The sequence below is a fragment of the Miscanthus floridulus genome, chromosome 7 (assembly GCF_019320115.1).
Source record: "Miscanthus floridulus cultivar M001 chromosome 7, ASM1932011v1, whole genome shotgun sequence".
Taxonomy (NCBI): Eukaryota; Viridiplantae; Streptophyta; class Magnoliopsida; order Poales; family Poaceae; genus Miscanthus; species Miscanthus floridulus.
In genome coordinates, this window is record NC_089586.1 from 111,243,762 (window position 1) to 111,270,435 (window position 26,674).

At 54.9% G+C, this 26,674-nt stretch overlaps 2 protein-coding genes and 1 non-coding gene across 4 annotated transcripts; all 3 read left to right on the forward strand.

Moving 5' to 3' along the window:
- The first annotated feature begins 426 nt into the window (after positions 1–426).
- Positions 427–5,680, forward strand: LOC136467570 (ribose-phosphate pyrophosphokinase 4-like). Its single transcript, XM_066466327.1, has 5 exons — positions 427–766; positions 864–1,275; positions 1,366–1,434; positions 1,564–1,692; positions 2,199–5,680. The coding sequence occupies exons 1-5, from the start codon at positions 624–626 to the stop codon at positions 2,322–2,324; spliced, it is 879 nt and encodes a 292-aa protein (XP_066322424.1). The 5' UTR covers positions 427–623; the 3' UTR covers positions 2,325–5,680.
- LOC136467569 (cysteine protease XCP1-like) lies at positions 5,674–8,357 on the forward strand. 2 transcript variants are annotated; one of them, XM_066466326.1, is made up of 5 exons: positions 5,674–6,565; positions 6,694–7,340; positions 7,467–7,702; positions 7,792–7,932; positions 8,037–8,357. In XM_066466326.1, exons 2-5 carry the CDS (start codon positions 6,878–6,880, stop codon positions 8,265–8,267), a joined length of 1,071 nt encoding a protein of 356 aa, XP_066322423.1. In that variant the 5' UTR covers positions 5,674–6,565; positions 6,694–6,877; the 3' UTR covers positions 8,268–8,357. The 2 variants fall into 2 exon arrangements, with proteins under 2 accessions (XP_066322423.1, XP_066322422.1); XM_066466325.1 differs by having other exon boundaries at positions 5,674–7,340.
- Positions 8,358–8,722: 365 nt separating this feature from the next.
- Positions 8,723–8,794, forward strand: TRNAQ-CUG (transfer RNA glutamine (anticodon CUG)). The gene has a single exon. It is a non-coding gene; the product is annotated as a tRNA-Gln (tRNA).
- The last annotated feature ends 17,880 nt before the right edge of the window (positions 8,795–26,674 follow it).

Genomic DNA, 26,674 nt, shown 5'->3' on the forward strand with positions numbered 1-26,674 from the left:
CTTTGTCCGATCATAAACTAACTATGCTCAAAAGATTCGTCTCGTGATTTACAACCAAACTGTGTAATTAGTTATTTTTTTTACCTATATTTAATGCTCTATGCATGTGTCCAAAAATTGATATGATGGAGAGAGAGTGAAAAAACTTGAAATTTGGAGGTGATCTAAACAAGGCCTAATGGCGTATTTGAGGTATGACGATGGCTGCGTGCTTCATGATGGCAGGGCCATGGAGGAGAAAAGCAACGCGTCCTTGACTCCTTGAGCAAGTAGCCGTCGCGTTCAGCCGGCGGCGCGCTCCATGCCGATCCGTCTCGGCGTCGCATACGGCATATGCCCGTGCCTTCGCGTCCGTCTATAAACCGGAAAAAATCGCTATCTTCTTCGCCACTTTTCGCCTCGCCGTATCTTTCAGATCGCGGGCCGCTTTGTTTCTGTTGCGCGGCTGGGGACTGGGGTCTAGGGTTAGGCTCCGAAAAGCCAAAAATCAAGGAGAAATTCGCAGCGCTGCCCACTTTGCGTCTCAATAAAGCCGGCATCAACTGTTCCGTCAAAGCAGAGTCCGCCCCGCCCCGCGCCGTTCTTTTTGGTTCCCCTGTCCCGGCCGCCGCCGAAACCCACCGATGGAGTTCGTCGCCACCGCGAAGCAGAAGGCGAAGAAGCACGAGAAGCACATACACCTCTTCTACTGCTCCGAATGCGAGGAGCTCGCCCTCAAGGTCGCGGCCAGCTCCGACGCCATCGAGCTCCAGTCCATCAACTGGCGGTACGCCACCCTCCCCTTCCTCTCCTCTTCCTCTTCCCGCCTCACCGATTTCGTGGAGCAAGCTGATCCGTCGAGTTCTGTGACGCCGCACCACCAGGAGCTTCGACGATGGGTTCCCAAACCTGTTCATCAACAAGGCCCACGACATCCGGGGGCAGCACGTGGCGTTCCTGGCCTCCTTCAGCTCGCCGGCGGTCATATTTGAGCAGATCTCTGTCATCTTCGCGCTGCCCAAGCTCTTCATCGCCTCATTCACGCTCGTGCTACCCTTCTTCCCCACGGGCTCCTTCGAGCGCGTTGAGGAGGAGGGCGATGTCGCCACCGCGTTCACCCTCGCGCGCATCCTCTCGATGATCCCTAAGTCGCGCGGCGGGCCGACCAGCGTCGTCATCTACGACATCCACGCGCTCCAGGAGAGGTTCTACTTCGGGGACGACGTCCTGCCATGCTTCGAGACAGGGATCCCGCTCCTGCTGCAGCGCCTCCGCCAGCTCCCGGACGCAGAAAATGTGCGTAGTGGCATACATTATTGTGCGAACAAACTTTTTTTTGGGGGGATAAATTCCTACTGTAGTTGACCAATGGCATGTTGCGTGCAGATCACCATTGCCTTTCCAGATGATGGAGCGTGGAAGCGGTTCCACAAGCTGTTGCAGCACTTTCCAATGGTCAGCGATTCCCTTTTCTTGCTTGGATATATCTATCTTTTGTTTCGCATACCTTGTGTTGTCATGAATCCCCCAGTTTTTGTGTTCTCTTGTCATGGATTTCATGTTGGTCTGTTTGATTGTATATAGATAGTCTGTAACAAGGTTCGTGAAGGTGACAAGAGAATAGTTCGTATAAAGGAAGGAAATCCTGAAGGCCGTCATGTTGTTATTGTTGATGATTTAGTGCAATCTGGGGGAACTCTTCGGGAATGCCAGGTATGATGAATGTGTTATTCTTTTGCTTCTTCATGATAGTAGATGGCAATGCTTAAATACCTAGTTGTCTTAGCATTTACTCAGTTTGGAAAGAAATTCTGTGTCATATATTCAATATGGCAGAGGCTATTTTGGGGTGGGGTGGGGGGGGGGGGGGGGGGGGGGGGGGGGGGGGGGCGGGTTCATAATCCTTAATGCACATATTGGACATTTGCCAGTACATAAACAAAGAGTTCTGTTAAAAGCTAAAAGAAACACTAGTGCCTTCTTTTGTCAAACCTGTGCCCAATTTTTCAGTCCTTCTCAACTCTCACTTTGTTGGTAGACCTGGTTTACTGTCTGTACTACTGTAGTTTATCATACCGTCAATTGACAAATGTTGAGTGTTAATAACTCAGGGTTGGACTTTAGTGGCATATATTCTTCGTTTCCTCCAAAGAATCACATATTCTGCTTACATTACCTGTCACTTTTTTATATATAAAAATATCTGTCTTCTTTTGCAGAAAGTTCTAGCTTCGCATGGCGCTGCAAAAGTTAGTGCTTATGTGACTCATGCTGTGTTCCCTAAGCGCTCATATGAACGTTTTATGTCTGAAGGGTCGAGATGGCGACTAGAGGAGGGTGAATAGTCTTTTCTAAAACTTAATTGCGTTGGCTAACCGATACAAATGCGGAATTAGAACTATCGGTCTAGCCAAGACTATACCCCACTATATATGTTCACTAGCACCTTGCAAAGATAACACTTATGCAACAAAGGTGCCGGGCTAGTTAGAGCTCTCCTAACCAATTCTAGAAGCAAGGTCACACAAACCTATGCCGCTAGTACTTTAAGCAACAAGGGAGCTCCTACACTTGCTAGTAAGCAAAAGCACAAAGCTAACTGAGCTCACTAGCAAGGCTCAATAACAAGACGACCAATGCCAAATTAGAGAGCGCAATTCTTTTGTCAGTACATAATCCTTAATGCACATATTGGACATTTGCCAGTACATAAACAAAGAGTTCTGTTAAAAGCTAAAAGAAACACTAGTGCCTTCTTTTGTCAAACCTGTGCCCAATTTTTCAGTCCTTCTCAACTCTCACTTTGTTGGTAGACCTGGTTTACTGTCTGTACTACTGTAGTTTATCATACCGTCAATTGACAAATGTTGAGTGTTAATAACTCAGGGTTGGACTTTAGTGGCATATATTCTTCGTTTCCTCCAAAGAATCACATATTCTGCTTACATTACCTGTCACTTTTTTATATATAAAAATATCTGTCTTCTTTTGCAGAAAGTTCTAGCTTCGCATGGCGCTGCAAAAGTTAGTGCTTATGTGACTCATGCTGTGTTCCCTAAGCGCTCATATGAACGTTTTATGTCTGAAGGGTCGAGATGGCGACTAGAGGAGGGTGAATAGTCTTTTCTAAAACTTAATTGCGTTGGCTAACCGATACAAATGCGGAATTAGAACTATCGGTCTAGCCAAGACTATACCCCACTATATATGTTCACTAGCACCTTGCAAAGATAACACTTATGCAACAAAGGTGCCGGGCTAGTTAGAGCTCTCCTAACCAATTCTAGAAGCAAGGTCACACAAACCTATGCCGCTAGTACTTTAAGCAACAAGGGAGCTCCTACACTTGCTAGTAAGCAAAAGCACAAAGCTAACTGAGCTCACTAGCAAGGCTCAATAACAAGACGACCAATGCCAAATTAGAGAGCGCAATTACTTAGCTACACAAACTAAGTAATGTGACTAACAAGGTTACACAAAACAAATTAGCCACGTAAGGGAGCTACTTCTATGCTACACAAGCACGAAGGTAACTAGCAAGCTACACAAGCTAACTAATTACAAAAGCAACAACACAAGCTTAATGTATATGAAAGTAAACGCAAAACCAACGGGAAGAACAAGGTTGACACGATGATTTTTCTCCCGAGGTTCACGTGTTTGCCAACACGCTAGTCCCCGTTGTGTCGACCGCTCACTTGGTGGTTCGGCGGCTAATTAGCATCACCCGCTAAGCCCGCACGTCGGGCGCCGCAAGAACCTACCCCTTGAGTGAGGGTAGCTCAATGACACGCTTTACTAAAGTTGCTCTTCGCGACTCCCGCGGGGCGAGCACAAGTACCCCTCACAAGCACTTCTCCGGAGCGCCGCACAAGCTTCTTGCGGGCTTCGACGGAGACCACCACCAAGCCGTCTAGGAGGTGGCAACCTCCAAGAGTAACAAGCACCACCGGCTTGCAACTCGATCACCTAGTGCCACTCGATGCAACCTCACGATGCAATCGCACTAGAATCGCTCACTCACACAATCGAATGATCACTATCAAGTATATGTGTGATGGAGGGCTCCCAAGCACTCACAAGCATGGACACTAAGTCCCTTGAGGTGCTCCACACCAGCCATGGCCGAGGGCCACTTCTATTTATAGCCCCAAGGGCTAAACTAGCCGTTACCCCTTCACTGGGCAACGGTCGGGCCGACCGGACGCTCCGGTCGTGTTGACCGGACGCTGGACCTCAGCGTCCGGTCGCCCACAGACGACCACGTGTCCTGGTTCCAACGGTCACTTGACCTGACCGGACGCTCCAGCTTCAACTGACCGGACGCTGGACCCTCAGCGTCCGGTCGTTTCCAGTAAGCTCCCGAGCATGACCGGACGCGTCCGGTCGAACGCGATCGGACGCAGCCAGCGTCCGGTCACATTCCAGCTACTGCTAAACTCCACGTCAGTGCGACCGGACGCAGCCTGCCAGCGTCCGGTGCATTCAGATCCAGCGTCCGGTCAGTTGACCGACGCCGGCATCTTCGCGACCAACTCGTTTTCACTTCTAACTTCTTCACCCTTGCACCAATGTGCTAACCACCAAGAATTTGCATCCGGCGTAATAGAAAATAGGCATTCCATTTTTCCGAAAGCGCCGAATCCCGCCGAGCTTGTGAGGCGGGAGGGAGAGAGGGACCCAAACCCATCTCACCCCTGCAAACACCACCTCCTTTGTAAATGTGCCAACACCACCAAGTGTACACCACCATGTGTATGTGTGTTAGCATTTTCACAATCATTTCCCAAAGGATGTTAGCCACTCAACTTGCCACGCCACTCGATCCTAGCGACAATGCAAAGTTAGATCACTCGAGTGGCACTAGATGACCGATATGCAAACAAGTTTGCCCCTCTTAATAGTACGGCCATCTATCCTAAACCCGGTCATAAACTTCTCTACACACCTATGACCGGTGAAATGAAATGCCCTAGGTTATACCTTTGCCTTGCGCATTCCATTCCATCTCCTTCAATGTCGATGCAACACATGCACCAACACGATCAACAATGATATGATCCACTTCATATCATCACATGATCATATTGGTTCATCGATCTTGACTCTACTTGCTCTTTACCGTTGCCACCGTCCATCGGCGCCAAGTCTTGCTCAAGCTTCACCGCCACGCGGTCCATCACTCCAAAGCCTTCGACTTGCCCTTCACGCTTGCAACCGGTCCATCAAGCCAAGTCTTGTCTTGATCTTCTCCACCTTGATCACATGACTCAATGTCATGTCTCATGTGCATTTAAGCTCCTTCATCATCACATGTGTGAGCTTTGCAACATCTCCAAGCCATTTTCACCTTCATTGCATATGTTGCTCACACACATGTATCTGTGGACTAATCACCTGTGTATCTCACATAAACACAATTAGTCCACCTATGTTGTTACTCAATTACCAAAACCAAACAAGGACCTTTCAATGTCGTCGAATTCTGGTAATTGGCAGTTCATCCAACTTAGCAAGTCCCAATTTTTCTTCTAGTTGCTTATTATGTGTTGATCGCAGCTGGGCCAGGCGACCAGTTTGCTTACTTCTGGATCACGGACTCATGCCCACACACAGTGAAAGCTATTGGCCAAAGACCTCCATTTGAGGTTCTGAGCCTTGCTGGCTCAATTGTTGATGCTCTTCAGATCTGAGTGTACACTGGTAGATGTGCTTGAATCGTGGATGCCCATCAGATTGAACTTGTACTATGAGATGAGCTGCTCCTGCTTTTCCAAAATGTAATAGTTTGTTTCCAGTTCCTGGAAAAGCAAATGATGTGGAGTAAGTTAAGTACCTGAAGGTTCCATAAATAGCACTGTGAGTTGATAATAAAATCAGGCATTGGATACTCAGTTGTTGACTGATGTGTATTTGTCAATATTCACTTCTGTTTGAAGTTCGTGAGATCAGTGCTTCTTTCCTGACCTGTTGGAGTACTATTTTATCGACTTCAGGTACTGGGCTTTGTTGTGAACAACTAAATAGTGCAATGTAACTGAGCTTCAACCCAATTTAATTTCTATTAGATTGGATGAATGATCATCATATTGCAATCATGGCTGCCTTGAATTTTACTGTTCTATGGATGCATCGAGCCAATTGGTTTATGTTGATAGCCTGCGTATGAAGAGCAAGATTGCAAGAGCATGTAGCATAATTGCATTTTAACCCTGCTCTTCCGTCTCTTACTTATCAGAGCTGTTGTAAAACAAGCTATTTTTTAGGCTGATTTTCGCCGGATAGTAGATTTTAGTATCAAAGGGGGGGCTGATTCTGCCGGATCGTAGGTTCTAGTATCAAAGTGGTCATTTTTTGGTCCTTGGTTCGGAGTATAAGCTTCCAGGACTTTGAGCTTGTCAGTTGGCACATCTAGGATCTCGTCACCAAACTCGAAATTGATAGAAGGTAGTTGGTTGAGAATAAAATAGTGTGGGGTTCTTCTGTTTGGTGATGACTTGAGCAGACGAGCAAAAGATGCTTAGCTATCCTTCAAAAAGGCCATCGTGCTGCTGCTTCGCATGGTCGAGCAAGTTATCTCCAACAGGTGTGCGGAGCTGCAAGTATAAGATACCCGTACTATAATGCATCATGTTACCAAAACCAAGATTTAAACGTCATCTGAGACTTTGGAGAAGCACTGAAAAGCATTCTCCTACGAAACTTGTGGAACAGAGGCATACCTGCAAGGCTGCAGCGACAGCTTCCTGCTAAAGCAAGGCACTGCCCTCAGAAGCTTCATCCAGAAGAGCCAAATCTGGTGCAGTGAATTACTTGCAAGAAACATAGATATTTGCAGTATAAAGGTGTTCATGGATCCTGAACATGCCATGACAAGAAACAGCAGCAGGCATTTGCCATGGAACCCAAGCTCCCGGTGCTCGTCCTGTTCCTAGCATTTGCAGCCTGTTCTGCCAGTCACCACCGAGACCCCTCTGTTGTTGGATACTCCCAGGAAGATATTGCATTGCCCAACAGGCTTGTTAACCTCTTCAAATCCTGGTCGGTGAAGCACAGCAAGATCTACGCCAGCTCGAAGGAGAAGCTGAAGAGGTACGGGATATTCAAGCAGAACCTGATGCACATTGCAGAAACAAACAGGAAGAACGGGAGCTACTGGCTGGGCTTGAACCAGTTCGCCGACATCGCTCACGAAGAGTTCAAGGCTAATTATCTGGGATTGAAGCAAGGATTGTCAAGAATGGGTGCACAAACACGTACGCCGACAACGTTCAGGTACGCGGCCGCAGCCAACCTGCCCTGGTCAGTCGACTGGAGGTACAAGGGAGCCGTGACGCCGGTCAAGAACCAAGGAAAATGCGGTGAGTTCCATTTCTGAACAATATATATGCACACCATCCTTTTCAGCATACTGTTAGTACAGATTCCATAAGAATATTACTGTGCAACGGTACCGTGATAACAAGGTGAAAAAAAAATGCTTGCAGGGAGCTGCTGGGCCTTCTCGTCAGTGGCAGCGGTTGAAGGGATCAACCAGATTGTGACGGGCAAGCTGGTATCACTCTCAGAGCAGGAGCTGATGGACTGCGATACCACGTTTGATCACGGCTGCGAAGGGGGTCTCATGGACTTCGCGTTCGCTTACATAATGGGGAGCCAGGGGATCCATGCCGAGGACGACTACCCGTACCTCATGGAAGAAGGCTACTGCAAAGAAAAACAGGTTCGCCCAAGACACAAATCCTCCTAATATGTAGGCTGGATTGAAGCAGTTCTAACAAGAGTTCTAATTCTTTGCTATGGCGTGTTTAGCCTTATGCCAATGTCGTCGCTATAACTGGATACGAGGATGTCCCGGAGAACAGCGAGATAAGCCTGCTGAAAGCGTTGGCTCATCAGCCTGTCAGTGTTGGCATAGCTGCGGGGAGCAGGGACTTCCAGTTCTACAAAGGAGTAAACAAAATTGACTGCCTGTGGTTTCAGTCTTTCAGATGGTGTCACTAGCTGTCAGTCTCACAGAAGAGAATAACATGTGTACCTCGTCTGGCTGGCTGCAGGGGGTGTTTGACGGGGCCTGCAGCGACGAGCTTGATCATGCACTGACGGCCGTCGGATATGGCTCGTCGTACGGCCAGAACTACATCACCATGAAGAACTCGTGGGGCAAGAACTGGGGAGAACAAGGCTACGTCAGGATAAAGATGGGCACCGGGAAGCCGGAGGGTGTTTGCGGCATCTATACCATGGCTTCCTACCCCGTGAAAAATGCAACACGCTGGGGTGCCTAATAATTTTGTAACGAATTTGTTCAAAAGTAATTTTGGAACGAATCTATCTAGTAATATAATCCACATTGCAAGATACCTTTTTTATCATCGATGTCAAGATCCCCTAGCTACTTGATTTTCTCAAAATCCAAGTCACATCCACCACTCCACTACAATAAGGACAATTATTTTGTGATCTACTTTACACACGACTGTCTTGGAGAGCGGTAAACGATTGCGCCAAGCGGTAATCGAAGTATGGACAATTAATCGGAACAATGGAGAAATTTATGGTTCAAACTTCATACCATTGTCTACTGTACCTAGCCGTGCTCATCCTCCTTCAACGTTCGCTCCCAATCTCACTAGCAGGTGCTAATCAAGTATTGTCAACAAAGGATTCCTGGATTCAGTCCATCTCCAAAAAAACTTTCATACTACGATAAATAAAATGTCTGTGCAGAGTGGACATGAAAGGTCCCATGGTCTAGTGGTCAGGACATTGGACTCTGAATCCAGTAACCCGAGTTCAAATCTCGGTGGGACCTTTTTTTTTCACATTTTACATGTTACTATTTTTTTTTGTGCAGTAGTGACTAGTGAGTCTAATCTAACGGGTTAAGCAATCTATAAACTCAGTAGTCGTCCCCTCTGATTTTTCTGTTTTTTAGAGGTACCTGATATTCTGATGATGACGATGAATAAAATGCAAATTCGCCTGAGGTACTGCCTGAGGGAATTCGTAGTCGTCCACCTCACGAGTTCACAGTCCAGACTCCATCGTCCAGTTGGTCTTGGTCGTGCTGAACTGCCGACGCTTCGCCCGGCTCCGGGGTCAGGCAGGAGTAGCAGGAGGGCGACCGCCCAGGTTATCGTCGGTCGCCGGCGACCTGTACCCCGCCGAGAAGATGCATCTGAGCGCGAACGAGGGGATCGAGGGCGTGCGGTTCGCCGTGACGGGCGGGCAGGGCTTCGTCGGAGCTGCCCTCTGCCTCGAGCTGCTCCGCCTTGGTGCCCGCGAGGTCCGGTCCCTCGACATCCGCGCCTCCTCCTCCTGGTCCCAGCAGCTCCTCGACGCCGGCGTCCGCACCATCCAAGGTCAGTCCCTCCCGTTTACCATCTTCAGTTCAGATCGCTGCATCACCAATCACCACGGTTTTACTTTGCCGTCGCTGTGGGTGTGCTCTGCGGATGTTAGTACTAGTACAACAACACTACAGCCTACATGGTAGATAGCTTACTTCATGTGATTTACTGCGTTGTGAGTTGCAGAATTGGACTGCTCTTAGAATACACGCTTTAGAGTGCTATAGTCCTATGCCGTAGTTCGGCTTCTGGATCAAGTTGCAAATTAGTGTGTCCACACGGAGGACATTACTGTACCAGTACTGCAGTACTGCTTGCTTAATCTGTGTGTATCTAAGTAGGTAGTTAGTGGCTATTGCATAGTTTTTTCTGTACATGTTTTGCCTGCAATCACCCTGTTAGCTTCTGTTTCTTTGTGTTTAATTAATGCAACTGGTTACCAAATACCAATATGTGGCTTGTGGAATAAATCATCAGTTTCTTAAGCCCTTGTTTCGCAGGGGACATCAGAAAGAAAGATGATGTGGGGAGGGCGTTCCGTGGAGTAGACTGTGTTTTCCACCTTGCTTCTTATGGCATGTCATATGCAATCTTGATGTTTTCTTTTGTGTTTCCACTTTACCTACCCCAGTATAGTTTTGAAATATGAATATGATGGTCAAGTGGACCAGTCATGTCAATTTCATTGCTATTTTTTTAAGTTCTTTTCAAGGGATCTGTCTACTGAACTACTCTTGACTAGGCCAGCAGACTTGCAAATAATACTTTTGTTTGATGTTGGACAAAAGTTAAGGTACAAATGCCATTATCCAAGGATCTGTCAATAATACATCTGATGTTGCTTGCTAATTGTGACAGGTTGGTGTTACACACTACTTTTCGTTCTTGAAAGCTAGAGAGGAACTCGGCTATGTACCTATGGTGAGGCCTCACGAAGGCTTAGCTGCGACAATCTCATATTGGAAGAACCGGAAGAGAAGGGAACTGGATGGCCCGACCATATTTACTTGGTTGGCTGTAACAATTGGAATGCTGGCTGTGTTTTCTGCTGCTTGTCTTCCACCAGTCGGCCCATTGAAATGGGTGCTTGACATCCATCTGTTTGTTTTTCGCTCGATGCTTGTGATCCGGCTGGTCTTGGTGATAGCAATTGCATTGCATTTTGGCGAAGCCGTGTATGCCTGGTTCTTGGCGAAAAAGGTTGATCCAAGGAATGCCACTGGGTGGTTTTGGCAAACCTTTGCTCTAGGGTTCTTTTCTCTCCGGTATCTTCTCAAGAGAGCCAGAGGGTGAATTTGTGTGTTGGGGATCCTGTAACAGTGATTCCAAGCTTCGTGCTTGCTTTTATAGAGGACGCGTATCCCAGATGATCCTTTTACTTCTGTATAAAAGTTTCCCACCCTGATATACTCGTGTACCGTGATCGACTGATCGGATTCAGCCGTGGCGCAGAGCCGGCCACTTGTGTGATCGATGTTTTACATGAGTTCAGTTCTCCATGATCGGTGTTTAACAGGTCACTTCCTTAGATGAGCTGTAATGTAAGTAGTCATTATTAGATCCAAATGCAACTACTGTTGAGGCAGAAATTTGGTGGCTGTCGCACATCTAATGCCGTATATGCCGTGAAGTCTGAACCGTATGATATTATTAATATGTTGAAGCTAAAAAAATACAGCTCGTTTTCCTCGCCTGCTAGTACATCTGCACGAGTTTTTTCTTTTGTGCGGGAGAACTACAATGCTAGGACAGGAGTATATGCCACCACCGGCCAACCGCCCTCTGAGGCCTGAACCGGAAGTCCTGGAACAGGCATATTACAGACTGACGACGGAGCAACCGAAACCGGGGCTAAAATACTGCCGCGAAAACAATGAGGTCCGGCTTCAGCTGAGCTCCACCACTCGGGCTGATTCTTCCACCAACCCCCCAGCCTACCATTGCCGTGCATTCAATGAAAGTGTCGGCGAGCGGAAGCAACCGAAAAAGGAAGAGAGGAGAAATAGGCGAGGGCCTAACCTCGCCTAACACGTCATGCGTTTGAAGCCGACACGCCGGACGAGCTCTTCTCGGTCGTTAAAAAGGCGCCGTCTAGGCAGCCGTGACGCAAGGCCACTAGGTTATAAAGCTGCGTCGATATTGATTGTTTCCTTTTATGTAATATTGAAACATGAGATCTTTTATTAGGATAGTCCAGCTTACACTGTGTTAGGTCGATCTCTTTCAGCGCTCGATAGAAGCGCGATGTATGTTTCTTTAAACTCTTCTCTTTAATATAATGATACGTATTTTACGTGTATATATATATATATATATATATATATATATATATATATATATATATATATATATATCGGATACCGCGAGAAGGGGTACTCTAAGCAAGAACCAAAAAACGACTGCTTAGACTTCGTAAAGATCGAAACCAGCTAACAATCGCTGGCCTCGGGCGACCTCTCACCAAAGGCCTCGGCCAATTCTCCGTATCGCTCGAGGCCCCCTCACCGCTGGCCTCGGGCGATCCCCCACCGAAGGCCTCGGCCGAGTCCCTCTCGTCGCAGGCCTCGGCCGGGTCGCCGACCCTTCGCCTCACGCGAGGCGAGCTCGGCAACACTCCGCTGCCTCTTCCTTCACCTGTCCCTCTGACCAAACGTCGCGTCGCATTAACTCAGCCAACTGCTGCCACTGACATCGGCCGCATGCTCGGCACAGTACAACGGAATAGCCGACGGGACGGGGGGCGGGACTGGATAGGGGTTACCCGCCACTGTGCCCACCGCTATGCACATGGTTGACGCCCATGCCTCACTGTGCCGCCAACTCCTGTTCCGAGAACAACGCGGCGTGGGGAGCCACGACCGGGATACTGTGGCCTCGGAATCGGTACCCAGGACCAATAATTCCCTCCAAAGCCTCGGCAGTTTGCTTCAGGGGCTCGGCAGCCTGGGGATCCATGTCCGCCGAGCCCCCACGATGGCTCGGCCTCGGCATCTGCAGAGCCTCGGCCCCCTACGACGTCATCGCATGATGACTGGCACGTCACCCGCCATGCCCTGCCTCAAGCTGTACTGGAGCCCCACGACGTACAAGATCAAGTATGACCGGCGCGTCACTTCTGCACGACAAGGACGGGGCCACTCCATCGACCATACCACAACAGTGGCCGGCTACAGGGCTCGGACACGCCATCCCCACTTATCGGACGCTATGTAGCAACATATGTACGTCTTGGTTCTCCCTTAGAGTATAAAAGGGAGGGGCCGGGGCCATTTCTAGGAGGGAGGAGAACGACGAGCAGAAAGAGGAACTCACCAATAGAACCACACACTTCTACGCTGCTTGAGAACAATGCCTCAAGCAGCCCGCACCACCCCCGGCCGAGACCTGGGGCTAGCTCCCTCTCTCACCTAGCTTGTAACCCCCCACTACGAGCACTCCGGTGCAAGGAATACAAGATCGATCTCTCAGACTGGACGTAGGGCGTTGATTGCCTGAACCAGTATAAACCTTGTGTCTCTTTGCATCACCATCGGGGATTAGGGGCACGCATCACAAATTCACTCGTTGGTTAAGGACCCCCCCCCCGGTCCGAAACACCGACAGTTGGCGTGCCAGGTAGGGGCTCGCTGCGTGTTAGCTTCATCGTCCCAGCAAGTTCCGGATGGCAGACCCCGTACGACCATTATGTCTCAGCACGGTGGTATGGTTCGGGAGCCTAGAGTTCATGTCTCTAGGATGTGGATACGATATGGTACTCCTCGCACCCCGAGCTCCACAGCCCGACGACGTTACCACAGACCCGCGGCCCAGGCGCAGGCAGCGTCCGGGCCGCGGCTCCCGTAGCACTCGCCAGGCGCGACGCGAGCAGGAACGCTCTGACACCACACAAGCTCGGGGCAGCGCGCCGCGCTCCGCCGGTATCCCTTGCCCAGCTGTTGGTGCAGAGTCCCTGGTCGGGGACTTATCTAACCTGAGCTTGGGCAAGGAAAAGATTCCAGCGACGCACGGCGACGCCTCGTCATCAAGCTTTGTCCCGCCACCTCTTGAGGGGCCAGTCCCGACAGAGCGGCGCTCGGTAGTAGCACCATCCCCGTACCCCTTCGGGTTGATAAACGCTGCCGCCGCCTTCGCTTCCGCCTACGCTTCCAAGCACGCAGAGCCCTCAGAACTCCACCAACGTTTCGCTCTCGACTTCTCCCCCGCAACATCGGCGCACGCCCACGCCGACTCCTCGGAAGAAGACGAGACGTGGGCTAGAGCAGACTTCTCCAGTCTTTGTGACCCCGAAGCCATGCGCCGCTTCATGACTGCAAGCGACTACTGCTTCGGCTACTCCGACTCCGACGACGAAGGGACTTATGATCCGTCTCGTGAGTGCTTCCACGTCGGGCTCGGGATGCCAAGGGCGGGCGAAGAGGATGAGAGGACAGGCAACCCTTCCCCGCCCCAGCCAGGGGCGGGCGATGCCACACCTCCGCGTCTCGAAGCCCCGGCAGCACGGAACGAGAATCTCGTCCGCGGGGAGCATCGACGCCCAGACCTGGAGCAGCTCCGTGAGCTTCAAGCCAAGGTCGAACAAGACCGACTCCTCCTGCAATAGCTTTGGGACACTCTCGAGCAGGAGCAGCAAGGGCGCGGTGAGGGCGGAGGAGCCCGACGGAGGGCCCGCGACGTCCATCACCGCATCAACGACAACGAGGGGGGGTGAGCCACCCCAATCTTTAATCGCGCTAGCCAGAATGTTGCAGCAGCTGCGATGCTGGTCCGAGCAATGCCCGAGCCCTCCACCACCGAGGGGCGACGGGTCCGCGGAGAGCTCCGCGACCTCCTCGAGACCGCTGCGGTGTAGCAGGCCGAAAGTTCCGCCTCCCGCCGGCGCGGAGGCACTTCGGAGCAACCCACGGCGCAACCTCGCTAGGGCTAGGGTGCCTCGGTCCGTCCCGAGCCCGCTCGCGTGCCGACGGCCAACGGGGCCCCCTCGGTGCACGATCGACCTAGAGACCAACGCGAGGCACAAGGCGACCACAAAGTAGTTGGCAGGCGACGGCACCACGACGACGGAGCCGACCGGGGCTACCACCCACACCGAGGCGGCCGCTACGACAGCGAAGAGGACCGTAGTCCTTCTCCCGAGCCACCTGGCCCTCGGGTCTTTAGTAGAGCCATCCGCAACGCTCACTTCCCAGCCCGGTTCCGGCAACCTGCCAACCTCACAAAGTATAGCAGCGAGACGAACCCCGAGCTATGGCTAGCCGATTATCGCCTGGCTTGTCAGCTAGGTGGTGCGGACGATGACCTGCTCATCATTCGCAACCTCCCTTTGTTCTTGTCAGACTCAGCGAGAGCCTGGCTCAAACACCTTCCCCCCGCACAGATCCACGACTGGCACGACTTGGTGAGGGTCTTCGTCGGAAATTTCCAGGGCACCTACGTGCGCCCCGGGAACTCCTGGGACCTCAAAGGTTGCCGCCAGAAGCCGGACGAATCTCTTCGAGATTTCATCCGGCGCTTCTCCAAGAAATGCACCGAGTTGCCCCACGTCGGTGACTCGGAAATCGTCCAAGCATTCCTCTCTGGCACCTCCTGCCAAGACCTGGTCCGAGAATTGGGTCGGAATGTACCAACCACAGCGGCCGCACTCCTCGACATCGCCACCAACTTCGCCTCGGGCGAAGAGGCGGTTGGGGCCATCTTCCCCAACAACGACGCCAAGGGGAAGTAGAAGGACAAGGCCCCTGAGGCCTCGCCCACCCGCGTCCCCAAGAGAAAGAAGAAGGGTCGCCCAGGGAAGCAGGAGGTCCTCGAGGCCGGCCATGTCGCTGCAGCAGATCGCAGGAATCCCCGAGGCCCCCGGGGCCCCGAGCTATTTGACGACATGCTTAAGAAGCCCTGTCCTTACCATCAAGGTCCGGTGAAGCATGCCCTCGAGGAGTGCACCATGCTTCGGTGTTACTACGCCAGGCTTGGGCTCCCCGACGATGATGACGCTAGGAAAAGGGGCGCCGGCGAGAGGGACAGCGATAAAGATGATGGGTTCCCTGAGGTACGCAACGCCTTCATGATCTTCGGTGGACCCTCGGCATGCCTCACGGCGCGCCAGCGAAAGAGGGAACACCGGGAGGTCTTCTCGGTCAAGGTGGCCACCCCCCGGTACCTCGATTGGTCTTAGGAGGCAATCACCTTTGATCGGGATGACCACCCCGATTATGTTCCAAACCCCGGGCAGTACCCGCTTGTCGTCGACCCGGTCGTCGGCAACACCCGGCTTACCAAAGTGCTCATGGATGGAGGCAGCGGCCTCAACATCCTCTACGTCAACACTCTGGAGCTCCTGGAGCTCAACCAGTCACGGCTCCGAGGCGGTTCCACGCCCTTCCACGGCGTCGTGCTAGGAAAGCGCACACGACCCCTCGGGCACATCGACTTACCCGTCTACTTTGGCACTCCCTCCAACTACCGCAAGGAGGTCCTCACCTTCGAGGTGGTTGGATTCAAGGGGGCTTAGCATGCCATCTTGGGGCGCCCGTGCTACGCCAAGTTCATGGCGGTCCCCAACTACACCTACCTCAAGCTCAAGATGCCAGGCCCCAATGGCATCATCACTGTCAACTCCACATACGAACATGCATACGACTGCGACGTCGAGTGCATCGAGTACGCCGAGGCCATCGGGGAGGCCGAGACCCTCATCGCCGATCTCGGCCAGTTTGGTAGCGAGGTTCTCGACGCCAAGCGGCGCGTCGGGACCTTCGAGCCCGCGGAGGCCGTCAAGCTCGTCCCTGTCGATCCCACCGTCCCCAACGGCCGAGGACTGAAGATCAGCGCCACCCTCGATAGCAAATAGGAGGCCGTGCTCGTCGACTTTCTCCATGCGAACGTCGACATGTTTGCGTGGAGTCCCTCGGACATGCTGGGCATACCAAGGGAGGTCACCGAGCACGCCTTAGATATCCGGGCGGGCTCCAGGCCGGTGAAGCAGCGCCTACACCGGTTCGACGAGGAGAAGCACAAGGCCATCGGCGAAGAAGTGCAGAAGCTCATGGCAGCCGGGTTCATCAAGGAAGTATTCCATCCAGAGTGGTTGGCTAACCCTGTATTAGTCAGGAAGAAAAGTGGCAAGTGGAGGATGTGCGTGGACTACACCGGTCTAATATAAAGCATGCCCGAAGGTCCCATTCCCACTACCACGAATTGACCAAATCGTCGACTCCACTGCAGGATGCGAAACCCTCTCCTTCCTTGATGCGTATTCCGGTTACCACCAAATCAAGATGAAAGAGTCCGACCAGCTCGCGACTTCTTTCATCACTCCATTCGGCATGTACTGCTACATAACCATGCCGTTCGGCCTCAGAAACGCAGGGGCTACTTACCAGCGGTGCATGATCCAAGTCTTTGGCAAACACATCGGGCGAACCGTCGAGGCCTACGTGGATGACATCGTAGTCAAGTCTAGGAAGGCCGGTGATCTCGTCGGTGACTTGGAGGTTGCCTTCACATGCCTCAGAGAGAAGGGCATCAAGCTCAACCCCGAGAAGTGTGTCTTCGGGGTTCCCTGAGGCATGCTCTTGGGATTCATAGTCTCGGAACGTGGCATCGAGGCCAACCCAGAGAAGGTCTCGGCCGTGACCAACATGGGCCCAATCCAAGACCTCAAAGGGGTACAGAGGGTCATGGGATGCCTTGCGGCCCTAAGCCGTTTCATCTCGCGCCTCGGCAAAAAAGGCCTGCCCCTTACCGCCTCTTGAGAAAGTTCGAACGCTTTTCTTGGACCACCGAGGCCGAGGAAGCCCTCGCTAGGCTAAAAGCACTGCTCACCACCCCCCCCCCCCGTCCTGGTTCTGCCCACCGAGGGCGAGCACCTCTTACTCTATGTCACCACGACGACCCAAGTGGTCAGCGCGGCCGTAGTAGTCGAGAGGCAGGAGAAGGGACATGCTTTACCCGTCCAACGACCTGTCTACTTCATCAGCGAAGTGCTCTCTGAGACTAAGATGCGTTACCCCCACATCCAGAAGCTGGTTTACGCCATAGTCTTGGCTCGATGCAAGCTGCGTCACTACTTCGAGTCCCACCCGGTGACCGTGGTGTCGTCTTTTCCTCTAGGAGAGATAATCCGAAACCGGGAGGCCTTGGGTAGAATAGCCAAGTGGGCTGTCGAACTCATGGGGGAAGCTTTGTCTTTCGCGCCTCAGAAAGTGATCAAATCACAGGTCCTGGCCGACTTTGTAGCCGAGTGGACCGACACACAGCTGCCACCCGCTCAGATCCAATCAGAATGCTGGACTATGTACTTCGACGGGTCTCTGATGAAGACTAGGGCTGGCGCGGGCCTGCTCCTGGTCTCGCCCCTCGGAGTACACATGCGCTACATGATCCGGCTTCACTTCGCTGCCTCCAACAACGTGGCCGAATACGAGGCCCTCGTCAATGGCCTGCAAATCGCCATCGAACTGGGAGTGCGACGTCTTGACGTACGGGGTGATTCATAGCTCGTCGTCGATCAGGTGATGAAAGAGTCAAGCTGCCATGACCCCAAAATGAAGGCATACTGCACGATAGTACGTCGCCTAGAGAACAAGTTCGATGGTCTCGAACTCAACCACGTTGCGCGAAAGTACAACGAGGCCGTGGACGAACTGGCAAAAATGGTGTCGGCGAGGGCCCCGGTCCCCCCAAACATCTTCGCCAGAGACCTCCGCAAACCTTCCATCGACTGCACCCCGACGGCAGAAGATGGCTCACCGGTCAAGCCCGTCGAAGGGCCCAAGGCCCCCTCTGCCGCCGAGGCCTCCGCAGTCGAGCCTGAAGTCATGGAAATCGAAGCAGAGCCTCCCGAGGCCGACCAGGGTATGGACTGGCAAACCCCGCTCCTTGATTACCTCACCCAGGGAGAGCTCCCTGCAGACAGGACCGAAGCCCGACGGCTTGCACGATGAGCCAAAACTTACGTCCTTTGCGACCGCGAGTTGTACAGGCGAAGCCCGTCAGGCGTCCTCCAACGATGCATCACTACCGAGGCAGGCCAGGCCCTGCTTTGGGACTTGCACGCGGGAGCCTACGGGCACCATGCGGTGCCTCGGACACTCATCGGAAACGCCTTTCGCCAAGGTTTCTACTAGCCAATGGTGGTTGCCAACGCCACCAAGCTAGTACGCTCCTGCGAGGGATGTCAGTACTATGTGCGGCAGACGCACCTCCTGGCCCAAGCCCTCCAAAGCATCCCCGTCACATGGCCATTCGCCATATGGGGTCTGGACATGGTTGGGCCTCTGCAGAAGGCCCCCGGGGGCTACACCCACCTGCTGGTAGCCATCGACAAGTTCTCCAAGTGGATCGAGGCTCGCCCGATCACGCAAATCAAATCCGAGCAAGCGGTTCTATTCTTCACTGACATCATCCACAGGTTCGGGGTTCCTAACACCATCATCACTGACAATGGGACACAATTCACCGGTCGCAAGTTCCTGATGTTCTGCGACGACCACCACATCCAGGTGGCCTGGTCGGCCGTAGGACACCCTAGGACGAATGGCCAAGTAGAGCGTGCCAACGGCATGATCCTACAAGGCCTTAAGCCAAGAATATTCAATCGGTTGAAGAAGTTTGACAAGAAATGGCTTGCCGAACTCCCGTCGGTCATCTGGAGCCTAAGAAACACCCCGAGCCGAGCCACGGGATTCACACCGTTCTTCCTGGTCTATGGAGCCGAGGCCATCCTCCCCACTGACTTAGAATACGGTTCCCCGAGGCTACAGGCGTACAACGAGCAAAGCAACCGCACTACCCGCGAAGACGCCCTCGACCAACTGGAGGAGGCCCGAGACGTTGCGCTGCTACACTCAGCCAGGTACCAGCAAGCCCTACGACGCTACCAAGCCCGGCGCGTCCAAAGCCGAGACCTGAAGGTGGGCGACCTGGTGCTGAGGCTGAGGCAGAGCAACAAGGGCTGCCACGAGCTGACCCCACCCTAGGAAGGGCCGTACATCGTCGCTCAAGTACTGAAGCCCGGGACCTACAAGTTAGCCAACGAGAAGGGCGAAGTCCTCACCAACGCTTGGAACATAGAACAGCTACGTCGCTTCTACCCTTAAATTTCTGAGCATTGTATATTTTGTTTCTCGAAATACATTAAAGAAGCGTCTTTAGTTGTTCTAATTTTTCGAGAAACCCCCATCAAGGGGAACCTGTCCCGTACCAGGACAAGTCAAAAAAAAACCTAAGGACCAGAGGTTCGCCTCAAGAGCAAAAGGCTGGCCGAGCTGAGAGACAAGCCTACGCCTCCGAGCTATGGCAACTCCCCCACCACCTTTCACTCGAGAGGCAGCCCAGGCTCCGAGGGGGTTTTTTCAAAAGGACTTGTCTAGAAATCAGAACAGAAGGTAAAACGCTTTACGATAACGCTTCAAGGGAGACTCGGCCATGCCTTCGCATGGCCGAACCTCCCTCAGGGGCTAGGGGGGAACCCCCCTAAGTCCCGGACACCATTTCTTAATCGATTTTCAGTTAAATCCCTACGCCAAACTCTCTCTAGCGTGCTCTAACAGATCATTTGTAAAGAACCTAAGGACCAAAAGTATGTCTCAAGGCTAAAAGGCCGGTCGAGCCGTGAGAATGACCTACGCCTCCGGGCTACGGCAACTCCCTCACCACCTTTTACCCGAGGGACAACTTAGGCTCCAAGGGAGTTTTTACAGATGATACGTTCGGAGGCGAGACAGAGGACAGAGGCTTGGAAATACAATAAAGCGATTAGAAAAAAACATATATATACAAGCACCTCACAAAGGCCTCGACGGCCACAAACGTCACGATACAGTAATAAATCTAACTTATTACATGGCCCCATCGGCCCAGGTCAAGGCGCAGGGTCTCCCGCGTCGGCAGACGGTGAAGGAGGGACCACCTCCTCTTCGAATAGCTTCGCCAACACCATGCCAGGGCCCTCGACTGCCGCTTCCAGCTTCATCAGCTCCTCCTCGGCCTCGACGGCATCCTCGGACAGGACATAGCCGTCACTGACACCTTCGATGTCGACGCCGGCGTAGTGCGAGGAGATGATGGCCAGGGCGTGTTTGATGCCTATGTGTAGCGCCTCTCGCAGTCGCTGACGCGCTTGGCCAATCAACGCAGTCAGGCGGCTCCTAAGGGAGCTGCCCGATTGAACCCCCTCCATCTCCAGGGCCTCGCAGACGGCGCGAGCTGCGCTCTACAGCACCTCGTGCTCCTCGATCTCGCGATTGAGCACTGTCTGTAGCGCGACGGAGGCCTCGGTCAACCGCGAGACCTCATCATCCAACCCTGCGCCAAAACAAGTAGAATGGGATTAAGCGTCAAAGAAAACAGGCCAAACAGGGGCGCGAGGCCTGCGGGACTCACCCTTGGCCTTCTCCTTCCAGCGCTGGACCTCGACTCGAGAGGCCTCGGCTGCCCCGGAAGCCTCCTTCTCTAGTTCTGCGTCGCGACAAGAAGTCAGGTGTCGAACGCGTGAAAAGACGAACGAGACAAAGGGAACAGGACTCACCCTTAGCCTTTTCCCTCCATTTTAGGGCCTCGCCTTGGGAAGCCTTGGCCGCCTTGGTGGCCTCTGCCAAGGCACCTTTCGTCAGCTCGTGCGCCTGCTGCTCTGCACCCAGCTGCCCGGCGGTGGCTATGGCGGTGGCCCTCACTTCTTCCGCCCGGGAGTTGGAGGCGTCTCGCTCGTCGGCCACCCGGGCCAATTCCTCCTCCAGCTCCTTGACCCATGCCGCCAAAGGGGCGACCTGCCCCTGAGCCATGGCCGCCTCAGCCTCCCGGTTGTCACAGCGAAGACAGAGATCCTCCACCTCCACGCTCCGCGCCGACAGAAGCTCGTTAGCGTGGGCGAGCAGCTCCCTCTACCGACAGAGCTTGTCCCAGACACCCCTCTCCCGCCAAAGGAACAACGACTTCCCGAAGGACCAGGCCTTGAGCTCCTGGATAGGCAGAACACAAGTTGAGCACTACGAATAAACTCGGAGAAAGACGACGTCACACGAGAAAAGGGGGATACGTACCTACGAAACCCCGGGCAGGTCATTGGCCACGACGGATAGCGCTGTCCGTAGTGACCGCTCCGCCAGGCTACGGTACTGCTCGAGGGTGTCCCAGCGACCCCCCTCGGCCGCGTCCTCAAGTGCAAAGATGGGCTCCCCCTCGGGGTCGTCCTGGCTCCGCCACCAGACGCGCGGGTGATCCCACCCGTACGGCTCAGGCTGCACTCGCACGAGGGCCGCACTTCCCTCGCCCGAAGCCGGTTGTTCCACGGCACTGGCCGCCCCGGCATCAGCCACCCCCTTCCCGGGCGCTCCCTTGTACTGGAAGCACGCTCTGAATTGGCGGCAGGGTTGAGGCTTGCCTCGCCTCCGTCTCCACCTCGAGGTCCGCCGCCCTCGCCGCGCTCACTCCGGCCTCCACCACTTCGGCCCCGAAGTTCCCAGGCGCCGCGATCTCCACCACCTCAGCCCCTGAGGTCCGGAGGGCCTCGGCGACCGTGGGGGCCTCGACCTCGACCTCACCCTCAGTGGCCTCCACGGCCGAGGGGGTCTCGGCCGCACCCACAGTGGCCTCGACAGCTGCAGGTGTTGTGGCCTCGCGGAGTGTAGGCTCCTCCTCCTCCTCTTGCCCCACGGCCGCCTAGGTAGCCCCTACCTAGGCGACCAACTCCTGTACCTCCACCGCCCCTGGGGCGATGGAACCCGTGCCCACCTTGAGCGCCTTGCGCGGCGCAAAGGCAGGCACTTCCGCCTGACGCTTCTTGCTGAGGGCAAAACACGGTCAGACCCGCGACCAAAACAAAAGCAGGAGATGTTAAAAGACTTCACTAGCGAAATACTCACCCCGAGCGGATGCCCAACCGCTTCTTCACCGCGTCCCTCCTCTGCAATGGCGGTGGTGGCGTGGCCCCCGTATCCGCCGAGGCCGGCCAACCTTCGCTGGACTCCGGCGCTCGCTCAACCCCCGGTGGAGCTGGCCCCGCAGCCGCCTACTCCACCTCTGTCGTCGAGCCCAGCGGGCTGATGGCGCGCTTTCCCAACGTCCTCGTCTCGGGCGTATCAGCCTCGGCCGTGGGGCGGGCGCTCATTTGCCCTGAGTCGCCGTCTCCTCCTCCTCCTTGGGACGCCGGACCGCCCGCCGACGCCCCAAGAACCATCTCCCTGACATCAGGGAGGCGGTCGAGGGGACCCCGCTCCACCTCACCACCATCATCGCCGCTCGAATCCTCCACCGACATCGACAGAGACGCCTCCACTGGGAGACCCTCGAGCTTCTGCTTCCGGTGATGCTTTTCCAGAGCGTCGCGCTCAACGATCTTCTTCTTATGTTTTGCCGTCTTAGCATCCTTCTTCTTCTTTTGGGCCTCCGCGTACGCCCAGTTCACCGCTCGCCGCTGTGCGTCTTTAGGGACGGGTGGTGGGGAGGCTCGTATGTCCCTCATCCCCTGTAAAAAACGACGAATATGAATAAGGGCTCAGGCCAAGGAGAGGAACAAGGAGGCCTCGGAGGCTGCAGCCGCACACAACTCACCAGGGAAAGGTACCCCGGCGTCGGGCGCATCGGGAACGGGGATAGGCCGCTGATCTTCTGCCGCCCCTCGACCGCCTCGTTCACCCGGCGTAGAACCTCCTCGTTGGAGAGGGGCACGGCGGACATCCGGATGCCATCGATTGGCTCGTCCGGCGTCATCTTGAACAAACGTCGCCGCCGCGCCATCAGCGGCAACACCCTCCGGCGATGGAAGGCCGCCATCGCCACTGCCGCCGTAAGGCCATGATCGCGCAGCCTCTCTAGCGCCTTCAGCAGTGGCCGCAGCCTGTGTTGCTCCTCGCTCAGGACGCCATACCGCCAGTGCTCCGGTTGAACCTCCACTACCCTCCCAGTATAAGGAGGAAGCCCACCGTCATCGTTGCGGAGGTAAAACCAGCTGGAGTACCAGCGACGATTGGACGACGTAAGTTGGGTTGGGACGTAGAGGTTCAGCCGGTCCTGACGCACTTGGAGAGTGCAGCCACCGGTCCTCGTCGCCTTCCTTGTGCCCGTCATACCCGTCGGCCTGGTGGTATGCGTCACCCGAAATAGGTGAAGCCACAGCTCCCAATGGGGAGGGATTCCCAGGTACCCCTCGCAGACGGCGACGAAGGTGGCCGCCTGTGCAATGGAGTTGGGGTTGAAGTTGTGGAGCTCCACGCCATAGTAATGCGGGAGCGCCCGCATGAACCGATCCGCCGGAAGGCCGAAACCACGCTCGTGGAAGGACACGAAGCTCACGATGTAGCCGTCGCGAGGCCTCGGCTCTGGTTCGCCTCCCGGAGCCATCCACTCCGGCCTGCTGGGATCGGTGATCGGGCGGAGGAGACCGACGTCGATGAGCGACTGCAGCACTCCCACGGTCACGTCAGACCGATCCCATGGGTCCGCCGGGAGGACCACGACGTTGGCCATGCGCGCGGTGGAGGTCGCGACTACCGCGGTAAGGCTCGCTTTCTGCCTCTCACTTCCTCCTTTCTCCCTTCTTCCCGGTGCTCTCTGTTTTTCTTTAGCAACAGCTAGAAGGCAGCAAAGGCAGACACAGGCAAGGTAAGGGGAGAAGGGGCGAGGCCCATTTCGTATTTATGCAGGGAAGGGAGCAAATCGTGGGCGACGAAATCGGGGAAGTTACCCCCAAAAAATTCGCTGCGGTTATCCAGATCCGGTCTTACCGCCCACGCGCCCACTCCCTCCTCATTAATTGCGCGTACGGTTACGTCCCGTCGGCTGACACCACGTCGCGTCCAACCACAGCAGCAGCAGGCATCGTTTCGCCTCCCCGAAAAAGCCGCCTCAAAAGACGCGCCTGCCATTGTTAGCCGTAGGGAGAGAAATAACCCCCACCCGATTCCTTTCAGGCAAAGGAACTGGGCACCGAGCCCACTACGGTCCAGGGGTTCGAAGGCTGGGCCCTTAGGGGTTTCGACGGCTGCCCCAGGGCAACAGAGTCAGGGGCGACCACGGGCGAGCCTATACGAGGCCGAGGCCCAAGCAAGCAAAACGCTTGGGACGCCCTGTGTCGCGTCCGAGACCGGCAGGGAGGTCTCCGAATGGGATCCCACCATAGGGAGGCACCGAGCCACCGAGGCCCAGCGAACGGCCTCGGCACCCACTAGAGAAACCCTCTGGTACTCTTGGAGCGCGTCTCCAGACCGCTAGCCGACCCCCAGCGAACGGGGTACGGGCCTCCACTCGGACTTACCCGATAACAGCTCACCGGAAATGCCATCGCTCGCGCCCACCGAGGGCAGCGTGGCACATTCCACCCCTCCTTCCGAGCGAAAAGGAAGCGCGAGGGTCGAACAAAAAGTCAGGAGAACCCCTGACGGCCCTCTTGCTCCGCGCAGAGGCTAAGGGACTCTTCCTGCAAAACATTGCCGAGGCCCAGCGACTTAAGCTCGCGCACGAGGGGGCTCGGCAAAATAAACCCTCCTTCCGAGCGAAAAGGAAGCGCGAGGGTCGTTCGAAAAGCTAGAAGAACTCCTAACGGCCCTCTTGCTCCATGCAGAGGCTAGGGAGCTCCTTCTGCAAAGACGCCGAGACCCCGCGACCTAGGCTCGCACCCGAGGGGGGCTCGGTAGACAAACCCTCACGCGCGAGGGGCGAACCAAAAGCCAGGGGGGCCTTTGACCGCTCTCTCGCTCCGTGCGAGAGACTCGGGGGCTCCTCCTGCAACTTTGCTGAGACCCAGCGGCTCAGGCTCGCACACGAGTGGGCTCGGCAAACAACCCCCCGTCCGAGCGAAAAGGACGTACGGGGGACGGACAAAAAAGTTGAAAGGACCCCTGACCGCCCTCTCGCTCCGTGCAGAGGCTCAGGGGCTCTTCCTGCACCCAAGATAAAGGCAAGCGACCTAAGCCCGTTACGGTCCAGGGGTTCAAAGGCTAGGCCCTTAGGGGTTTCGACAGCCGCCCCAGGGCAACAGAGTCAGGGGCAACTACGGGCGAGCCTGTACGAGGTCGAGGCCCAAGCAAACGCTTGGGACGCCCTGTGTCCTGTCCGAGACCGGCAGGGAGGTCTCTGAATGAGATCCCACCATAGGGAGGCACCGAGCCACCGAGGCCCAGCGAATGGCCTCGGCACCCACTAGAGAAACCCTTCGGTACTCTTGGAGCACGTCTCCGGACCGCTAGCCGACCCCCAGCGAACGGGGTACGGGCCTCCACTCGGACTTACCCGATAACAGCTCACCGGAAATGCCATCGCTCGCGCCCACCGAGGGTAGCATGGCATCTTCCACCCCTCCTTTCGAGCGAAAAGGAAGCGCGAGGGTCATACAAAAAGCCGGGGGAACCCCTGACGGCCCTCTCGCTCTAGGCAGAGGCTAAGGGGATCTTCCCGCAGCATCGTCGAGGCCCAGCGATCCGAACTCGCATCCACGGGCTCGGCAAACACAATGAAAACCCCTCACTCGAAAGAGACAAAAGCCCCAGAAGAAGTGAAATCACTCCTCCAGGGCCTCGGGGGCTACACCCGGCGGGTGCGCTCGCGCGCACCCACCGAAGCCCTGAGTACGAAACACCATCCCGACAGGAACTATCAAGAGCCAATTCTCGTCAAAACCTCAGGGGAAGTGCCTCCACTCCCCTCAAGGCTCGGGGGCTACTGTCGGATACCGCGAGAAGGGGTACCCTAAGCAAGAACCAAAAAACGACTGCTTAGACTTCGTAAAGATCGAAACTAGCTAACAATCGCTGGCCTCGGGCGACCTCTCACCAAAGGCCTCGGCCAATTCTCCGTATCGCTCGAGGCCCCCTCACCGCTGGCCTCGGGCGATCCCCCACCGAAGGCCTCGGCCGAGTCCCTCTCGTCGCAGGCCTCAGCCGGGTCGCCGACCCTCCGCCTCGCGCGAGACGGGCTCGGCAACACTCCGCTGCCTCTTCCTTTACCTATCCCTCTGACCAAACGTCGCATCGCATTAACTCAGCCAACTGCTGTCACTGACATCGGCCGCATGCTCGGCACAGTACAGCGGAATGGCCGACGGGACGGGGGGCGGGACTGGACAGGGGTTACCCGCCACTGTGCCCACCGCTATGCACATGGTTGACGCCCATGCCTCACTGTGCTGCCAACTCCTGCTCCGAGAACAACGCGGCATGGGGAGCCACGACCGGGATACTGTGGCCTCGGAATCGGTACCCAGGACCAATAATTCCCTCCAAAGCCTCGGCAGTTTGCTTCAGGGGCTCGGCAGCCTGGGGATCCATGTCCGCCGAGCCCCCACGATGGCTCGGCCTCGGCATCTGCAGAGCCTCGGCCCCCTACGACGTCATCGCATGATGACTGGCACGTCA

Bases quoted from the DNA above. Each gene is read 5' to 3' on its own strand.
- LOC136467570 (XM_066466327.1), top strand. From the start codon at position 624: ATGGAGTTCGTCGCCACCGCGAAGCAGAAGGCGAAGAAGCACGAGAAG. The intron at 1,276-1,365 runs GTGCGTAGTGGC...TGTTGCGTGCAG, and splicing joins AGCTCCCGGACGCAGAAAAT to ATCACCATTGCCTTTCCAGA. The intron at 1,435-1,563 runs GTCAGCGATTCC...GATTGTATATAG, and splicing joins TGTTGCAGCACTTTCCAATG to ATAGTCTGTAACAAGGTTCG.
- LOC136467569 (XM_066466325.1), top strand. From the start codon at position 6,878: ATGGAACCCAAGCTCCCGGTGCTCGTCCTGTTCCTAGCATTTGCAGCC. The intron at 7,703-7,791 runs GTTCGCCCAAGA...TGGCGTGTTTAG, and splicing joins GCTACTGCAAAGAAAAACAG to CCTTATGCCAATGTCGTCGC. The intron at 7,933-8,036 runs GTAAACAAAATT...GGCTGGCTGCAG, and splicing joins ACTTCCAGTTCTACAAAGGA to GGGGTGTTTGACGGGGCCTG.